This window comes from Vidua chalybeata, chromosome 15 (genome assembly GCF_026979565.1).
Source record: "Vidua chalybeata isolate OUT-0048 chromosome 15, bVidCha1 merged haplotype, whole genome shotgun sequence".
NCBI classification, from domain to species: Eukaryota; Metazoa; Chordata; class Aves; order Passeriformes; family Viduidae; genus Vidua; species Vidua chalybeata.
The window spans coordinates 13,177,756-13,193,157 of NC_071544.1; the positions used below are offsets into that span (position 1 = coordinate 13,177,756).

At 54.7% G+C, this 15,402-nt stretch overlaps 1 protein-coding gene across 2 annotated transcripts in view; it reads left to right on the forward strand.

Moving 5' to 3' along the window:
- Positions 1–15,402, forward strand: part of LARP1 (La ribonucleoprotein 1, translational regulator) — a 45,822-nt gene that overhangs the window by 20,240 nt on the left and 10,180 nt on the right. The window contains exons 3-12 of one of the 2 annotated variants that reach the window (XM_053956192.1): positions 8,596–8,657; positions 10,193–10,258; positions 10,983–11,154; positions 11,720–11,851; positions 12,015–12,158; positions 12,796–12,958; positions 13,176–13,320; positions 13,531–13,705; positions 14,539–14,708; positions 14,980–15,339. In XM_053956192.1, the coding sequence (XP_053812167.1) occupies positions 8,596–8,657; positions 10,193–10,258; positions 10,983–11,154; positions 11,720–11,851; positions 12,015–12,158; positions 12,796–12,958; positions 13,176–13,320; positions 13,531–13,705; positions 14,539–14,708; positions 14,980–15,339 (1,589 nt within the window). The remainder of the gene's footprint in view (positions 1–8,595; positions 8,658–10,192; positions 10,259–10,982; positions 11,155–11,719; positions 11,852–12,014; positions 12,159–12,795; positions 12,959–13,175; positions 13,321–13,530; positions 13,706–14,538; positions 14,709–14,979; positions 15,340–15,402) is intronic. The other variant, XM_053956193.1, reaches the window with a different exon arrangement.

Sequence of the window (15,402 nt, forward strand, 5' to 3'; positions counted from 1 at the left end):
GCACAGTGGGAGCTGCACAGTTTCCTCCTAGACAGTGTGAACGCTTGGAGCTGGAGGGTCTCTGCAGGCACTTGGCTCTCAATTCCTGTCTTTTTGTTGTTAAATATTTACAGTGAGATGTACCAGATGCTTCCTAGGAAGGGTTTTGTCAGCTTCCAAGTCCCCAGATGCAGCTGCAGAAGAGGCTGACGGCCATGAAAGGGATGGTGTCAGCACGGGTTCGGCAGCGATGCAGTGACCTCCTGTCGCTCGTGCCTCGGGTGCTGCTGGCTGTGCTGGCTCGTCGGCCACAGCAGGATCCAGGCAGAGAGGACCCTTCTGCTGATGTCAAGAGATTAATGATGTCTGTTCCTCAGGCTTTTTGGTTTTTTTCTGCTTTGAAGCTCTTTCCCTGCAGAGGGAGCAGGTGATGCTCTTGGATTTTGTTGTTGCACCTTTTTTCTAGGGCCATCTCTCCGTGGCAGTGGTGGTGCCTTGGCTCTCATTCCGTTCTCAGCACACTGGTGTCTATCTTGGTCACCCAGGCCTGAGGAGAGAGGGGTAGACTGATCCAGGGGGTCAAACTCCTGTCACCAGCTCTGGGCATCACCAGCCCTGGGCATGGAGAAGCCAGCAGCTGGAGCGTTGCTGCTGAATGCGTCTCCTATGCTTGGTCACACTGGTCAGGTTCCCAGTGTGCCTCCTGCTTTCAAGATAAGGTCCAGGACCTTGGGCTAGGCCCCTGTTTGTTGCTCTTGGTGCTTATCAGCTTTTGCTGCTGACAAGGTGACCTGCTGCAGAGCACTGAGGATGGGGAGGGAGGGTCCCCCCAGCTGGGGCTGTGTGCTGGCCTGGCCCCTCTGCCCGGGATAGCCTGACGTGCACACAGGGCTCGCTGCCGTGCCAGGTGTCCCTGTTTTATGTATTACAACTCCTGCTGGATGAGGATCTTCCCGGGTGCCATGGAGGTAGGATACTGGGAGGTGGCAGGTTGGCCCCTCTGAGGGGGGGCCAGGGAGGAGCAGGCTCGCTAGGTCATCGTTTTTCCAACTAAATATAGTTGCCTGTGCTTTCATAAGGTCGGGATTTTTGCATCACGTGACTGCCTTATCCCTCCCAGCCGGCAGTCAGAGTAGGGGATCGTGTGTCTGAATGGGTAATAATTAACTGTTAACTAGCTTTTCATTAGAGCCTGGCAGAACAGGCAGAACGGTGCAGCAGAGGTAAACGGGAGCAGAGGAAACTGGGAAACTGTTCCTGATCCCTCCTGGAGGGTGGACACCCCCTTTTAATTTGCAAATCAGTTGTCCCCAGGTGAGTGGGCTGGGTTGGGTGGTTTTTTTTTTTGTTGTTTTGTTTTATAAGGAGTTGTGAGTCCTGCCTGGTGTCTGCCCTTGCTGTTCTGTAGTTCTTGTCCATGTCAACTCTCCCTCTCCCCCACCACTGATTTTAGTTTTTAGGTCATGAGCTATCAGCTGGTCTCTGAGCTGGCTGGGAGGAGGGCCTGACCCTCCATCTCCTCCACGATTTGGCTCACTTGCATACCCTGGGCCGCTGCAGCCTTGCCTCAGGTGGCCTCCTGTCCTAGCACTGAGGTGTCCTTGCTGTGCCTCGTGCCCAGAGCGGCAGCTGGATCAACTCGTGCCTTTTCTCAGGGGCCCAGACTGACACGGCATTTTCCCTGCAGCACCGCCGGCTTTTCCAGCCCCTGTCCCTGAACCATTTAACCTGACTGTGTTTGCAGGTGTCCTTGAAGGCTTTTCTGCCTTCCATGCTGGCAGGGGAATTGCTGGTGACATGCTCTTCCAGCTGGAGATGTGTCTGCACCAGATGTACTGGGTCAGGCGCTGGTTCTGGAGTAGCTTTTCCTGCAGAGGTGGTGGGTACCTTTTCCCTGCTCAGAGAGAACAGGGTGGCTCAGCAGCTGTGGGGGCCTGAGCCAGCTCAGCTTCCTCTTTTTGAGAGTTTCTGAAGTCTGGTCAGCTGGTGACTTTGGCTGTGTTCCCTGTGCCATGCTTCTTGGTTTCTGGGAGCCATTGGTTTTGGTTTTTCCCTGGAGAGAATCCTTAGTTTAGGTTTGTTTTTTTTTTTTTTTTTTTTTTTTTTTTTTTTTTGTAGAAAACTGGGTGGGAGGTGCTTCATGTGCCATCTCATTCTGTGTGTGCCTGGCATTTCAGGGATCGTGTGCAGGGCTGTGAGCATGGATTGTATGTCAGGAGTTTCCTAGAAATCCTCTTCACGGAAGAGGTTTGCTTGAAAAGGTGGTGGAAAGATGTCACTTGCCCTTGAGAGGGAGTTCATTTGCTACCTTTAATAGTAGCTGTCTGTGCCAGGAGGAATCCAGGCAGCCCTCACTGACAGTGTTAATGTTAGAAATGCTCGTCGGCGTTTCCTAACCCGCTCCTCCTGGAGTGTAGCTGGTCACAAGCTGAAGCGTTTCTGTCTTGGACTGAGAGGCTGCCGTGAAGATGATCATGCATTTTTGGTAAGTCCAGACCCTTCCTGCCCCTTATTTGCTCTGGAAATAAATGTCAGACCCTGCAGATAATGCATGTGTGTAGAGCTTGTAGCAGCTTTGTGCATTTAAAGGAGCAATGCTGTTCCTCAGCTCCCTGAGGAGGGCTGTGGTCTGACTGAAGCCCCTGCTCGCTGTGAGGATCTGTGCTGCCCGTTTGTGCTGTCAGCAGAGGTGGGCTCCACACGTGTCTTGAGCTGCTCCTCCTCTTCCGGGGCTTTCAGGACTATCAGTTGAGGGATGTGAGGGCTTGGAGAGCTGGGATTATAACTCAGATGCCCACACTCAGCCTGTGACAGTGCTGTCCTGGCTCTACCTCCCTGCATTCTTCCAGGTCAAACTCCTGAGCTCCTGGAGCTGCCTAGGACACCCCGGTGGGAGTGTTCCCATGCTCTCCATGGAGCTGTCAGATGCCCTTTTTGAAGTTATTTTTAGAGAGTGATCTTTGCAGCAGTTGCAGAGCTTACATTGCAGAGAGGTGTAGGCAGCTCCTTGCTTCCACTGCAGTTACAGTACAGCTTGTACAGTGGAGCTTCTGCTGAGGAGCTGTGGAAAATTGCTTGGAAGGCTTTGAGCCATGGTACCTGCAGTTTATCTCCTGCTTCAGCTGAGCAGGCTTCCCCTGTGCTTTACAAGCCTGAATCTTGCTCAACCATCCACCTTAAGGATCCAGTCTTCTGCTTGGTCCTGACCTTGGCCAGTCTTCTGCAGTTTTTCTTGCATGTACAGGAAACTTCTGATATTGCTGAGGTGTTGCAGATATTCCTCTTACCTTAGTAAGCAAGGCCAAGCACTGCCCACTGGGAGCTGTGAGACCACGTGCTGCGAGTGATGGGGCTGGCTGTGGTTCTCTGCAGTCCCCAGGAGCAGGTGGGAGCCCCTGTTGTGGAGGCACCAACCCATTTGTGCTGGGAGATGTCCTTGTGATAACATCTCATTTAAAGCTGTCAGAGAACTCCATCCAGTGCTCCCTTGTTTCCAGCGCTCCCTTGTTTCCCCCTCCATTCACTCATGTGCCACTGCGATTTGGTGGGAGGTAGAGCTGTAAAACATTGCAAACCTCCTAGAGGAGGTGCAGTCTGTGGGCTGAGCCTGTCCTGGACCTTTCTGGCTTTGTGTGCCTTCAGCAAAATGTGAGCATGCCAAGCAGTCAGGGCTATAAATCCCAGGCTTTTCCCATCTCAGCTCTGGCACAAGGCTGAGGCCGTGCTGGGAGCAGCTCCTTGGGAGGCAGAGCAGGGTGGATGTGCTGATTGGTCTCTATATCTGCACCTCTCTGCACACAGGGGTGCTACCAGATGGCTCCCTGGGGAGGCTGAGGTCCCCTCCCATCTGCTGATGCTTCCCAGTCCCTTTACAGTAAGGGTGTGTTGCCCACCACAGCCTCTTGCTAATGCAGAAATGGGTGCAGCACCCACAAAAGGGGCATAAAGTGTTTGCCTATCCCCCAAGGCTTCTCTGCCTGTAACTTCAGGGGGTGCTCTTTGGTATGGACTCAAAAAGAGCTTTGTCACTGTCTGCAAGAGGCAGGCTGCTGCTGGGAGCAGGGACTGTTGGCTTGCAGGTCACATCTGGCCTGCAGGACTGGTCCTAAAAATGTCCCTGTGTGCTGTTGGTGGACATGAAGCTCACCAGCTGTGTCCTCTGATGGCTTGGGCAGGCTCAGACTGCAAGTCCTGCACTGAGTGCATGGACAGTGGTGAGTGCCACAGGAGAGTCTCCAAATCCATGTCATGCCCCTGCTGCTGTGCAGGTCAGGTCACCCTGGGAGAGAGATTCCTTGAGGCCTGGAGCAAGGACAGGGACAGGGTTGGTGGCCTGAGTTTCTTCTCATGTTGGGAAGGTGGGGGATGCACCTTTGGAGCCGTTGTCTGTTGGCTCCCTAGGTATTCTTTTAGGCCAGGAATGGGATTCCTGCAGCCACAGTGGGGTCCTGGCCCGCCTGCCTGTGGCAGGTTGCCTGCTGGGCCTGTCTTACAGGAATTTCCTTGAGGGTTGGTGCTGTTTCACCACATCTTTCCTGTGTGTCAGCACCCCAGGAGGGACTCTCTTGCCCTCACAAAATGACTCTGAAGGAGCTATATATCTCCTGGGAAAACAGATAATCCCACGCAGAAGCATTTTTAAACATCTTTCTCAGCTCACCCTTGCCCAAGCTGCACTTGCTCTTTCTCACCTAAAAACCTCAATGCCAGAGTGGGTGTCCTGTTGTGTGGGTTATGACTTAGTCTTCACATGTGCCACGAGTGTTGTGTGGACTGTGAGAAGGAGGGAGGATTGTTTGGAGACTGAAGAGTGAAGTGGATCCTGGTGGACTGCTGGGCACGTGGCTGTCTGTCTCATACAGTACCCTCGAGCTCCTGCCAGGGCTCTGAGGAAACTGGGGATACTGGTTTGGCTCCTGCAGCCCCATCAGGACCTGCATCACAGAGCATGCTCCCCTGCCTCAGCCTCTTCAGCACAAAGTCCAGGCTCTTGGCTTGGAACCACCTTTATCAGCAGTTTCTGGTAGGTGCCAGGCTGTGGAGCAGGATGGCTCGGTTCTGTCGACCTGGCTGGGTAAGGAGGAGATGCTGTGTCAGGGACAGTGTGCCAGAGCTGAGGACTCTGCATTCCTGCTGGGAGCCTGGGCTGCCTTCTGAGGCTGTCCACCTGCTGCTGGAGCCCTTGTCTGCTTTGCACATGAGTGGTACACCTGGAGCAGCCATCACAGCATTCTTGATATAGGTACAAGTATTTCTCCAGTAATGCCAGGTCTCTGCCCAGCACTGCAGATTTATTCCCTCTCTTCATTTACCTTATCTAAAATTCCATTAGAAATTCCATTGGATGCAAGGAAAGGTAGAAAATCAGTTGCTGGGTGTTTGGTTTCATTTTCCCAGATAAGGTAGTAGATATGTCTCCTTGGCTGAGTTCAGTGGTCCTACATCAGATGTCCCTGTAGAGGTGGAGGGACATTTAACTGTGGATCTGCTGTCACTCTGGCTATCTGGTCCTTGTGCAAGGATAAGAGGCATTTGCTCACCTGGCTGCATGCCCCTGTGAGCCTCCCACCCCAGGGCTCTGTGCCCCAGCCAGGTGTGGCTGCAGGAAAGCACGAGGTGTCTGCACAGCTTTGCCCTTGGTGTTTGTCAGGTGCATTTGGGAGTGAGTGTCCACAGCTGGCGAGTACTCTGGCTGTGGCACAGCCTCGGGAAGGGTTTGGCTGTGATAGCTGCTGTGGGTGCTCCCACCTGTGCCTCGTCCCCTTGGTTGCTAAAAAATAATCTCCTCGTGACTGGGCAACCCCTTGACTGGACAAATGATCAGGTTCTGGCTGCAGGCAGCAGATCAAAACTCAAGACCTGCTTTTCTGTTCTTGGCTGTGCCGGCATCTGCTCTGTGGCCACAGGCAAAGCTGCTCCTTGCTTCCCTGCCCGCTGTCCCCGTGCCAGCCTCACACCACCAAAGCCCTGGCTCCTGCTGCAGCTGTTTTGTCTGTCCCCTCACACAGAGAGGCCCTGTTCCTCAGGAGGTGGTCAGGCACTGCTAGTGCAACTGAAATTACTTACTGCCACCAAACAGAGGCAGGAGGAGGTTTGTGAGACTCCCACAGGTCTGAGACATCTGTCAGCAGCTCTTAAAGGCTCGGCTGTGAACCAAGGCAGTATCCAGTGTCCCTCACTGCTCGTGCTGAGCTCCTGCATGGGATGAGCAGCACTCACTTGCTCTCCCCTTGCCCGGCTGATGCCATGAGGTTTTCCTGCAGGGGGTCTTCTCAGCTGAAGACCACAAGATGCGTTGCTGGTGCCCTTGGTTATGTTGCTGTGCCCTGGAGGGTGCCAGGCATGCATGGCCTCTGCCAGCCGTGATCTTGGCTCAGCAAATGCTGTGTCTGGCCACGTGTCCACCAGCACAGTTACACCCTCTCCATCTCCTAGTTTGGTCTCCACCATGAATTGCTGGATCTCGGCTCCATCCATGCTCCACAGCCTCCCTCCCTGCTGGACTGCAGCCCTTTGCTTTGTGTTTTGTCTTCCCCAGTGCTCTGCAAATGCTAATTAGTCTTCTCAGCACCTCAGCGAGATAAGGGATCCCTGTTCGTATCTTGCAGATAAGGAAAGCAGCAGAACTTGTTTCAAACAATCTCCTCCCTCTCCCACAGAGATGATGGAGTCTGCAGCACCTGCCCCTGCAGCCCGTGCCCCTTGGTCCTCTTTCACTGCTGCTTGTGAGGCCCCTCTCTTTGACTGGTTCCCAAAAAAAGCACAAGAACATCTATGGCCTTGAGGGCTCCTGAGGTGAAGCAGCTGGAGGAAAGGGCTGGATGCCTTTGCTGTGAGCGCTGGGGCTGTGCTGTGGAGGGAGCAGGCACCTGGGTGGGATCCTTGCAGGGAGAGAGCTGTCCCTGCTGTCCCCCAGCCCCAGGGATCAGCCTGATCAGGCTGTGCCAGTCCCATCAGTACTGTTGGAGCAGGCAGGGTGCTCTGTGTCTGTGGAAAACCAGGCTGGCTGTGGGTTTGTGCTGTAGCTCCTGGTGCCTTTTGAAGCTATATTTAGTTGGTGACATCTGTGGGTGTTGAGTGGAGGATTTTGGAAGCTGTTTTGAAAGTGGTGGCTCTTCCTACACTGGCTTCCTAGCAGGGAAGTTTAAAAGCCCTGTGGCAAGCTTTGTGCCGTGGAGCCAGGATTCTCAATTAAGTGCACATGGAATAAATGAGGGACACGTGGGACTGCTGCTGCATATGAAGGGAGGCACTGCAGGTGGGTTGGGGAGGTCCTGGGGGAAAAGGGGAGGGTTCAGGGATCCAGCTGGGAGCTTGGACTCTTCTGGACTTGAAATCCCCATGCAGGAGCCATGAAGATAGGAATTGGGGAAGGAGAGTGCACATGGCTCTGTCCTGCCATGTCTGACTCTGCCTTATTGACACTTCAAAGCCTCCAGCTCTGAGCAAGGCCAGGATGAATCACTGGTTTTGAGGCTCAGAAGGGGACCGGTTTTGATCATCCAGGCAAAGTTGTCCAGCCTTGTGAAGAAGATCAAAGGCAGCTTTGAGCAGAGCTGAATAGGCTACTCAGGGTGTTTCCTGGGGCATCCCCAGATAGCCGATGCTCCCACCCTCACCCTACCCCAGTCAGGGCTGCTTTTCTTCTAAACAAAGCCAGTGAGTCAGCAGAAATCCTCGCTGCAGGAGCCTGGCACAGGCTGCCATTTGGGGCAGGGCCCAATGGGCTCTGCTCCCCTGTGGAGCACCAGCGTCCTGGAGGAGACCCTCATCCATGTGGGGCTGGTTTGTGTTGGGCAGAGTTGTGCTGCTCTGTTGCTCAGACTCTGCGTGCCCTGTGTGAGCCTGGTCAGAGACCTTGCAGCCAGACCTGAGGGACAAAGCAAGTTGAATTCCTTTTTCTGCTTGTAAGAAGGTGGTGTGTGAGCTGGAGCCAAGATGGGCCATGGTGAGGTTGAGATCTTGACTTGCTGTGAGGTCTGTGGTGGTGTGAACCCCAACAGTCTCACTCTGATGTGCTAAAACACCCCACAGGTGCTTCAGTGCCTAAATACTTTCAGCTGTAGCAGATTTAGGAGCTTGATGTGTCTGGCTCATTCCCTCTGTACATTTCCTCCTTGAACTTACTGTCCCTGCTGGGATACCTGACTTCAAACCAGGATTCAGCAGCCACAGACTTTTGCATCTCTCTGTCAGAGCCCTGCTCTGCTCCCTGGGAGCACCAGCCTCACGGTGCCGTGATGGGTCTTGGCTTTTCAAGGGCACATTTGTTTTGCTGTTCTGTGGGTGCTTTGCAGCATGAGCTGAGCTCCTTGCCAACCCTGCTCCCTGGCTAGGGAGGGCAGAGCTAAGGCAGGGACTGCCATCCTGCAGCAGGATGGGTTAAAAGTCCATCTCTGGGCCACCTGGATTGATTGGTCAGGAGTTTTCTCATCTTCATGGGGCAGATCTGAGACTCGAGTCAGAAGCTGGCTGGTTTCTGTTTACCTTTTCCTGTTAGCCCTCCTTTGCTCAAGGGGGAGCTGCTTTGCTTCCTACCCACTTCTCTCCAGAGCCAACACTCCCACTCACAGCCCTCAGCTGTGTTTTAACACTTTTGTTGTCCTTCTCTTGCAGAACTTACAACTCCAGCGAAAGTGGTGAGGGCTGCCAACCCGAGGCAGAGGAAAGGAAGCAAGGTAAGGCTGTGCCTGCTCTCCTCGCTGGCCCCCAGTTTCTGGTGCAGTTGTCAGTGCTGCATGAACCTCTCGAGGGTCTGGGGAGCAGAGCTCTTCCTTCACAAGCTTGGTTGTGGAGAGGCTGATGTGCTCTGGCCTTGTTCTCGATCTCCTCTTCAGCATTTTAGGGGTCTTGCATGCTGCTGTGACTGGTTTTCTGCCCATCTAGGTCAGGGGAGACCTTCTCACCTCCCCTCTAACAGGGAGGCACCTGGAGGAGTCCTGGATGTGGAAACCTCTCACCCTGCTCTGAGGACATCCCAAATTCCTTGTGGGCCCAGCCCTGCAGTGCAGGCAGGGTGTGACAGTGGTGTGTCTGCAGCTCTGTCTTTCCTTGTGCAGTCTGTTCCTCCCTGGCACACAGAGAGCCAGGGAAATTGATGTCACACAAAGCAACTCCTCTGGAGGAACCAGGGCAATTTGTTCCAGGGACTCAGTGGTGACGGAGGGACAGTTTCTTCTGGGGCACAGCTGGGGACAGGGGCTGTTGATGTTGGCACCCAGCAGCAGTAGAGATGTATCTGCAACTTGATAGGACTTTCCCTCTCTGTTCCAATTTGGAGAAAGGAAGGCTTTGGGATGGTTGGTGCTCCTCTCTGTGAAACAGGCATGGCCCTGCACTGGAATTGGTTTTCCCAGGAAACTTGCCTCCTGGGCAGAGGAGCATGGCACCTGCATGTAAAGATGTGATCTCCTGAGGGATAAAAAATTCCTTTGACTCCAAATTAATTCAGAAATACCAATCCCACAAGGACAAGGAGGAGTTTCTGTGCCCAGATAAACTCAGTGACCAGCCATGATTCTTTTGGTGCCTGGGCAGCTGTTTGGCTTCTTTCCTGTGTCCTGCAGGTCCTCTGAAACCTGAAAGAGATAGAAACGATGGTAGTGAGCAGGTCACTTATTCGGCAGGGAAGTGGTTGATGTTCCCCTGTGTGCCCATGGGTGACTGGAAAGAGGGAGTTCTCTTTACGTGCTTGAATTTTCTCACCCACTCTGAGACCATGCCCTTGCTTTGTTGGCAGCACGTGGTGGTTGTAGTTGGGCACTTGACTGGGGCTGTGCCTGGCTGTGGCTGCCACTAGCTGGAAGGGCTTCTTCAGTGGAATGCAGTTGCATCAGGTGTATTTAGAATGCTGTAAGCTGAGTGCTTTCCCTGTCCAGGGTGCCTGTAATTGAGTGAATTACTCTGGGCAACTTGCTGCCAAATGCTGCTGCTGCTGGGGCAGAATATTTAGTGAGAGGCTGGGAGCTTGCAGGAGTGGTGGCAGCCTCGTTACAATGTCTGATGGACATAAACTTGTCTGCAGCTATTTGGAATTAGTTCAGCGTTCCTGCTTTGGTGGGGAGAGGGGTGGTATATGTGCAGTGTGGATGTCCCCCTCCAGCCTCCTGGGGACAGCTGTTTGTGGGACAGTGGTGGGTGGAAAGCGTTCTTCCCTGCTGCAGGGAACACCTGCAGCTTCGTGCACTAACAGGACCTTTTTCTTTGGTACAAGGTTGGTGACTTTGGTGATGCCACAAATTGGCCAACACCTGGAGAAATAGCCCACAAGAGCATCCAGGTAAGAGCACAGAACCATTGTGATGGGCAGGATATGGCCCTTGCAGACCTCCCTATCCCTCTGGAAGCACTGGCTGAGCCAGGCCATTTGGGGTGCTGAGTGTCAGTGCGGAGGCAGCCAGGAGTAGCGTGCAGGGAATTTCCTTTTAGGGCTGCCTCCCTCCCTCAGTGCTATTCTGGGAACCTGGAGCCCATGCTAAAGCCTGGGCTGGCTGAAGCAGGTAGGCCAGCTCCCAGACCTGCTCTCCTCAGGGCTGCTCTGTGCAGGAAGGGACTTGGCCAAGGTCAGGAGCTCCACAGGAGGAACTGAAAATGCATGAGAAAGGTTTGGTGTGCTGAAGGGGCTCAGCCCTTCCTCCCTGCTGAGGACATGGGTGTCATTGAAACCTTTCTATTTTTGGATGCTGCTCTGCTATCTCCTGGCTGTCTGTCAGGGCAAGGTGGTCACTCACCCTTTTGTCATTGGAGCAGTCTGGTCCTTTACAGGACAAACCCATCCATGAGCACGAGGTCTCCCTGTCAGCCCATCTTGGTGTCTCAATGAGCCCTTGTCCTGCTCAGCCACAAGCCCTTCCCTAGGAGCAGGACAGCTCTGGGAGGTACAGAGCAGGGATGCACCCAGCCTAGAGTCTTCCTGTTCCTGTTCCTGCTGGGACAGCTGGGCTCTGCCTCCAGCTCCTCACTACTCCCACCTCTCACATTTTCCTGCACTGGTGTGTCCCCAGCAGCCGCACAAAGCACCCTCCCTTCGGAAGCTGCCTGTCAAGAAAGACATGAAAGAGCAGGAAAAGGGGGATGGGAGTGATGGCAAAGAGAGCCTGAAAACCAAATCGGATGAGTCTGGGGAGGAGAAGAACGGTGATGATGACAACCAGAAGTCAGCCCAGAAGAAGAAAGGTAAGGCAGGAGCTGGTGGGGACAATCCTCCAGGCTCAGCTTGTCTTCCCCTTCCCAACCCCCAGGCAGCTGGAAGCGTCCTCTGCCTTCCTGGGGGCCTTGCTGCAGGACATGATCCCAGTGCAGGGACAGCTGGGGGAAAAGGTGTTTGCAGGCTTCAGGTATCATTTTGGTGGGAGCAGGTGGAGCAGGGCCCAACTAGGGGCAGGGCAGGAGCCTGCCTTCCTGTGTGGTCAGTGGTGGCACAGAACAGCCCCTTGCTGTGGGTTGTATCAGCTGTGGTTGACATGTGGGCTCAGTCTGGCCTGAGCCTGGGCAGGCAGAAAGGGGCAGACGAAGGACAAGTGCTGTGACAGTTGCCACAGGCAAGTTCTGACTCATGTCCCTCCATGTCTCAGAGTCCTGGTCAGAGCTTTTCTGCATCCAGTGAGGCCTTGAGGGATGTCAGAGGACAGGGTCTATCCAAAAGGCCCTGCTGCTTTCTCCCCTCCACGTGTGGGGGCTGTGGGGGAGGAAGCAGACTCGCTCTGAACCTGTGTCACCCCCAAACCCTGTCCTTTTGCAGGCAACAAACACAAGTGGGTCCCTCTGCAGATAGACATGAAGTCAGAGGTGCCTAGGGACAAAACGGCCTCTCGGAACAACCGGCAGAACGAGCAGCACAGGCACCCCTCCAACAACCGCAGCGAGCTCAAAGGTGGGGGCTCGGGCTGGGGAGCTGCTCCCGGCCCGGCCGCGGGGCAGAGCAAGCCCTGGTGCCCAACTGTCCTGCACTCAGAGGGCTCAGAGTGCAGCAGGCTTGCCCCAGGAGCTGCTGCCATGCCCTAACTCCCCTTCTGCCTCTCCTTCCCCTGCTGCAGGCTGGCACCCCGACAACAAGCACGAGCGCAGCTGGCAGGACCACGATGAGACCTCCAGCGTGAAGAGCGAGGGAGGGGCCGTGCGAGGAACCTTCCGGGGCCGAGGCCGCGGCCGGGGCAGGGGCCGTGGCCGTGGCAGAGGAGGTGATCATCGTGTGTGTGCCCGTGTGACTGCAGGGAGAGTGACACAGCAGGCAGAGCTCTGTGTCTGTGTGCCTGAGAGATCTGGGGCTCTGAAGTGGGCTGGGGAGGGCAGAGCACTCCAGGGATACAGGGGAGTATTGTGGCTGGTCATTCCAGCTGGTAAGTTGAATGATGCTGTCAACAAAGCAAATAATTCATACCAGTATTTTTATAAAAGCAGATGTCTTCCTGCTACTCAGGCTAAGCTCTTTTTCATGTTTTCTGCCCCTTGCAATAGCTCTGTGAGCAGGAATTTTGAAGCATGTTGATAGTCTGTGAAGGCTTTATGCCATTTGAGAGCCAAGCAGGGTCATGGATTGGGTAAGAGCACCTGCCCTGGCATTTGGCTGGGCAGCGTCCGTGCTAGCACTATGCAGCTTCACTGTAGGGCCTTTGTGTGTCAGCTGGGCTGCCCAGTTACCCTTGGATAAGAGGATTCCTGGCCTCTTGTGTGGCACAGGCAGAGAGCAGGAGGATGAGGGATGTGGGTGTGGGCTTTCAGGGGTTCCTCAGGAAGAGGGAAGTATTTGTGCAGGAGTCCATCCCAGTCTGGCAGGGTAGACTCCAGGGTCTCTGTGCTGATCCTGGTGTCCCCCAGGGCACTTTGACTACCAGTATGGATACCGGAAATTCGAGGGCTCGGACGGCTCCCGCACCCAGAAGTACGCCAGCAACATCACCTACTACTTCGACAACATCAGCAGTGCTGAGCTCTACAGCGTGGACCAGGAGCTACTCAAGGACTACATCAAGAGGCAGATGTAAGTACTACCCCCTGTCCTTGTTGGGTGGTGGGGACTGCAGCCAATCCCATGGGAAGGGTTAGAGCTGAGGTGTTGACTGTGCTTTGCTTCCAGCACCAGGCATGTCTGTGCTCCCCAGGCTTGCTCCCCTCAGTGTGTGGGGGGGTTATTTCTTTGGGGGTGCTCAGAGAATGGTGGTTTGGGGCTTCCTCTCACTGACACATTGTCCATGCAGAGAATATTACTTCAGCGTGGACAACCTGGAGCGGGACTTCTTCCTGCGGCGCAAGATGGACTCGGACGGCTTCCTGCCCATCACGCTGATCGCCAGCTTCCACCGCGTGCAGGCGCTGACCACCGACATCAGCCTCATCATCAAGGTGAGGGCAAGGAAGGGTGACCTTTCCTCCTTGTTCTGCTTCTCATCGCCCCTGTGCAGTGCCTGCTCACTCTGGATGAGGTGCACGTGGAGCCTTCCCTTGTCCTTGCTCCTGCCTCCTATTAGTCCTCCCAGGGAGGAATGGCTTGGGCTGAGCCCCTCAGTATGCCAAAGCAAGACCCTAAGTTGACCAAATACTGCTTGGTTCCAGGCTCTGAAGGACAGCAAGGTGGTGGAAATCGTGGATGAGAAAATAAGGAGAAAAGAGCAGCCAGAAAAATGGGCTCTGCCTGGCCCTCCTATGGCAGACTACACACAGACAGACTTCTCACAGTTCATCAATTGCCCTGAGTTTGTGCCCCGGCAGAGCTTCCAGAAGGAGACTGGTGAGCACTGGGGGAATGTGGAGGGAGGTGTGGGATGCAGTGATGGGACTGCAGCATGACTGAGACCCTGAGAGTCAGGAGTGTTCCCAGGGCAGGGTTCTGCCAGTGGCTTTCTGCTTGGTGGTGGGAGCTGGTGTGGGCTCTGTCCTTGGACCCCCAGAATGCTGCTGCCTTCAGACATGGGGTAATGTGAGAGACTGCATGTAGCTTGTCCTCTGTTAGGGCTGAAGGGATTCAGAGAGAGTCAGTTCTGCTGAAAGTCTCTTGGCATGCCTGGAAATAGTCTACAACTGCTGGGCAGAGCAGAGGATGCTTGTGAATCCAGCCTTCCGTTACTGGTTGAGGAAGATACTGGGCACAAAGTGGGCAGCAGATGTGAAGCTGTCAACCAAGTGCTGCAGAAGGGTCTTCTGTCCTTCATGGGCTTCCCATGCTCTTGTCACCTCATCCCACGGGGGCTGGCAGGAGCCCAGGCCTGGGCCTGAGAGCCCACGTGAAGGATCTCGGTGCTGCTGTAAGAGTTTTGACAGAAGATCTGGCTCCAGACTCTCTTCGGGAAGGTTTCCCAGAGAGCAGCAGAGCACCTGCTTTAGGGCTTTGTATGTCTGGGAAGCTGTCACCTGCAAAGCTCTGTGGCCACCCCTGGCATCATAGCTTTAACTGAAGATTCCCACTCTAGCACCTGTGGGCACTCTGCTGGTTAACTGTGGCCACTGTATGCCAGTTAGTTCTGCAGGCTGTGCCATGCTGCCAGAATGGTTGGGTAATTTGTAACTACACCCCTGGGTTCCCTCCCTCCCTCTAAAGCAGTTTGTGGTTCTTGTTGGCTCCAGAGTCCGCTCCAGGCTCCCCACGTCCTGCCAGCCCAGTCCCCACCAAAACAGAGGAAGTCAGTAACCTGAAGACAATGCCCAAGGGCCTGTCCACAAGTCTGCCAGACCTGGATTCAGAGACATGGATTGAAGTGAAGAAGAGACCCCGACCTTCCCCTGCCAGGCCCAAGGTAAGTGATGTAGGAGCTGTTGGATTGGGAGTCTCTCGGTGATTGGGGTGACTTGGATCATACATGGGCAGGCTTCAGTCAAGTAGGGTCTGTTGGGAGTGATGTGCCAGTCTCTCCTGTGTCCATCTGAGCCCCTTTGGAGCTGCTCCTCAGTGGTGTAAATGAAGTGTTCTCCCCTGATGGGCTGGGGTAAAGAAATAAGGGGCAAGACCTGGGTCTTGTGTCGCTGCGTGGTCTTTACCCTCTGTCGCGCTTGCTCCCCTACCTGCAGAAACCAGAGGAGTCAAAGACACCGCAGCAGCAGAAGCAAAAGGACCAAGATGAACCTGAGGAGCTCGACTTCCTCTTCGATGAGGAGATGGAGCAGATGGATGGCCGCAAGAACACCTTCACCGACTGGTCAGACGAGGACTCCGATTACGAGATCGACGACCGTGACGTGAACAAGATCCTCATCGTGACGCAGACCCCTCCGTACCTGCGCCGCCATCCCGGCGGGGACCGGACTGGCAACCACACCTCCAGGGCTAAAATGAGCTCGGAGCTGGCCAAGGTGATCAATGATGGGCTGTACTACTACGAGCAGGACCTGTGGACAGAGCAGTTTGAGCCAGAGTATTCGCAGATCAAGGTGAGAGCGGCTGATCCGAGGATGGCAGGGATCCGTGTGGCTGGTGGGGAGCCTTGTGTGCAG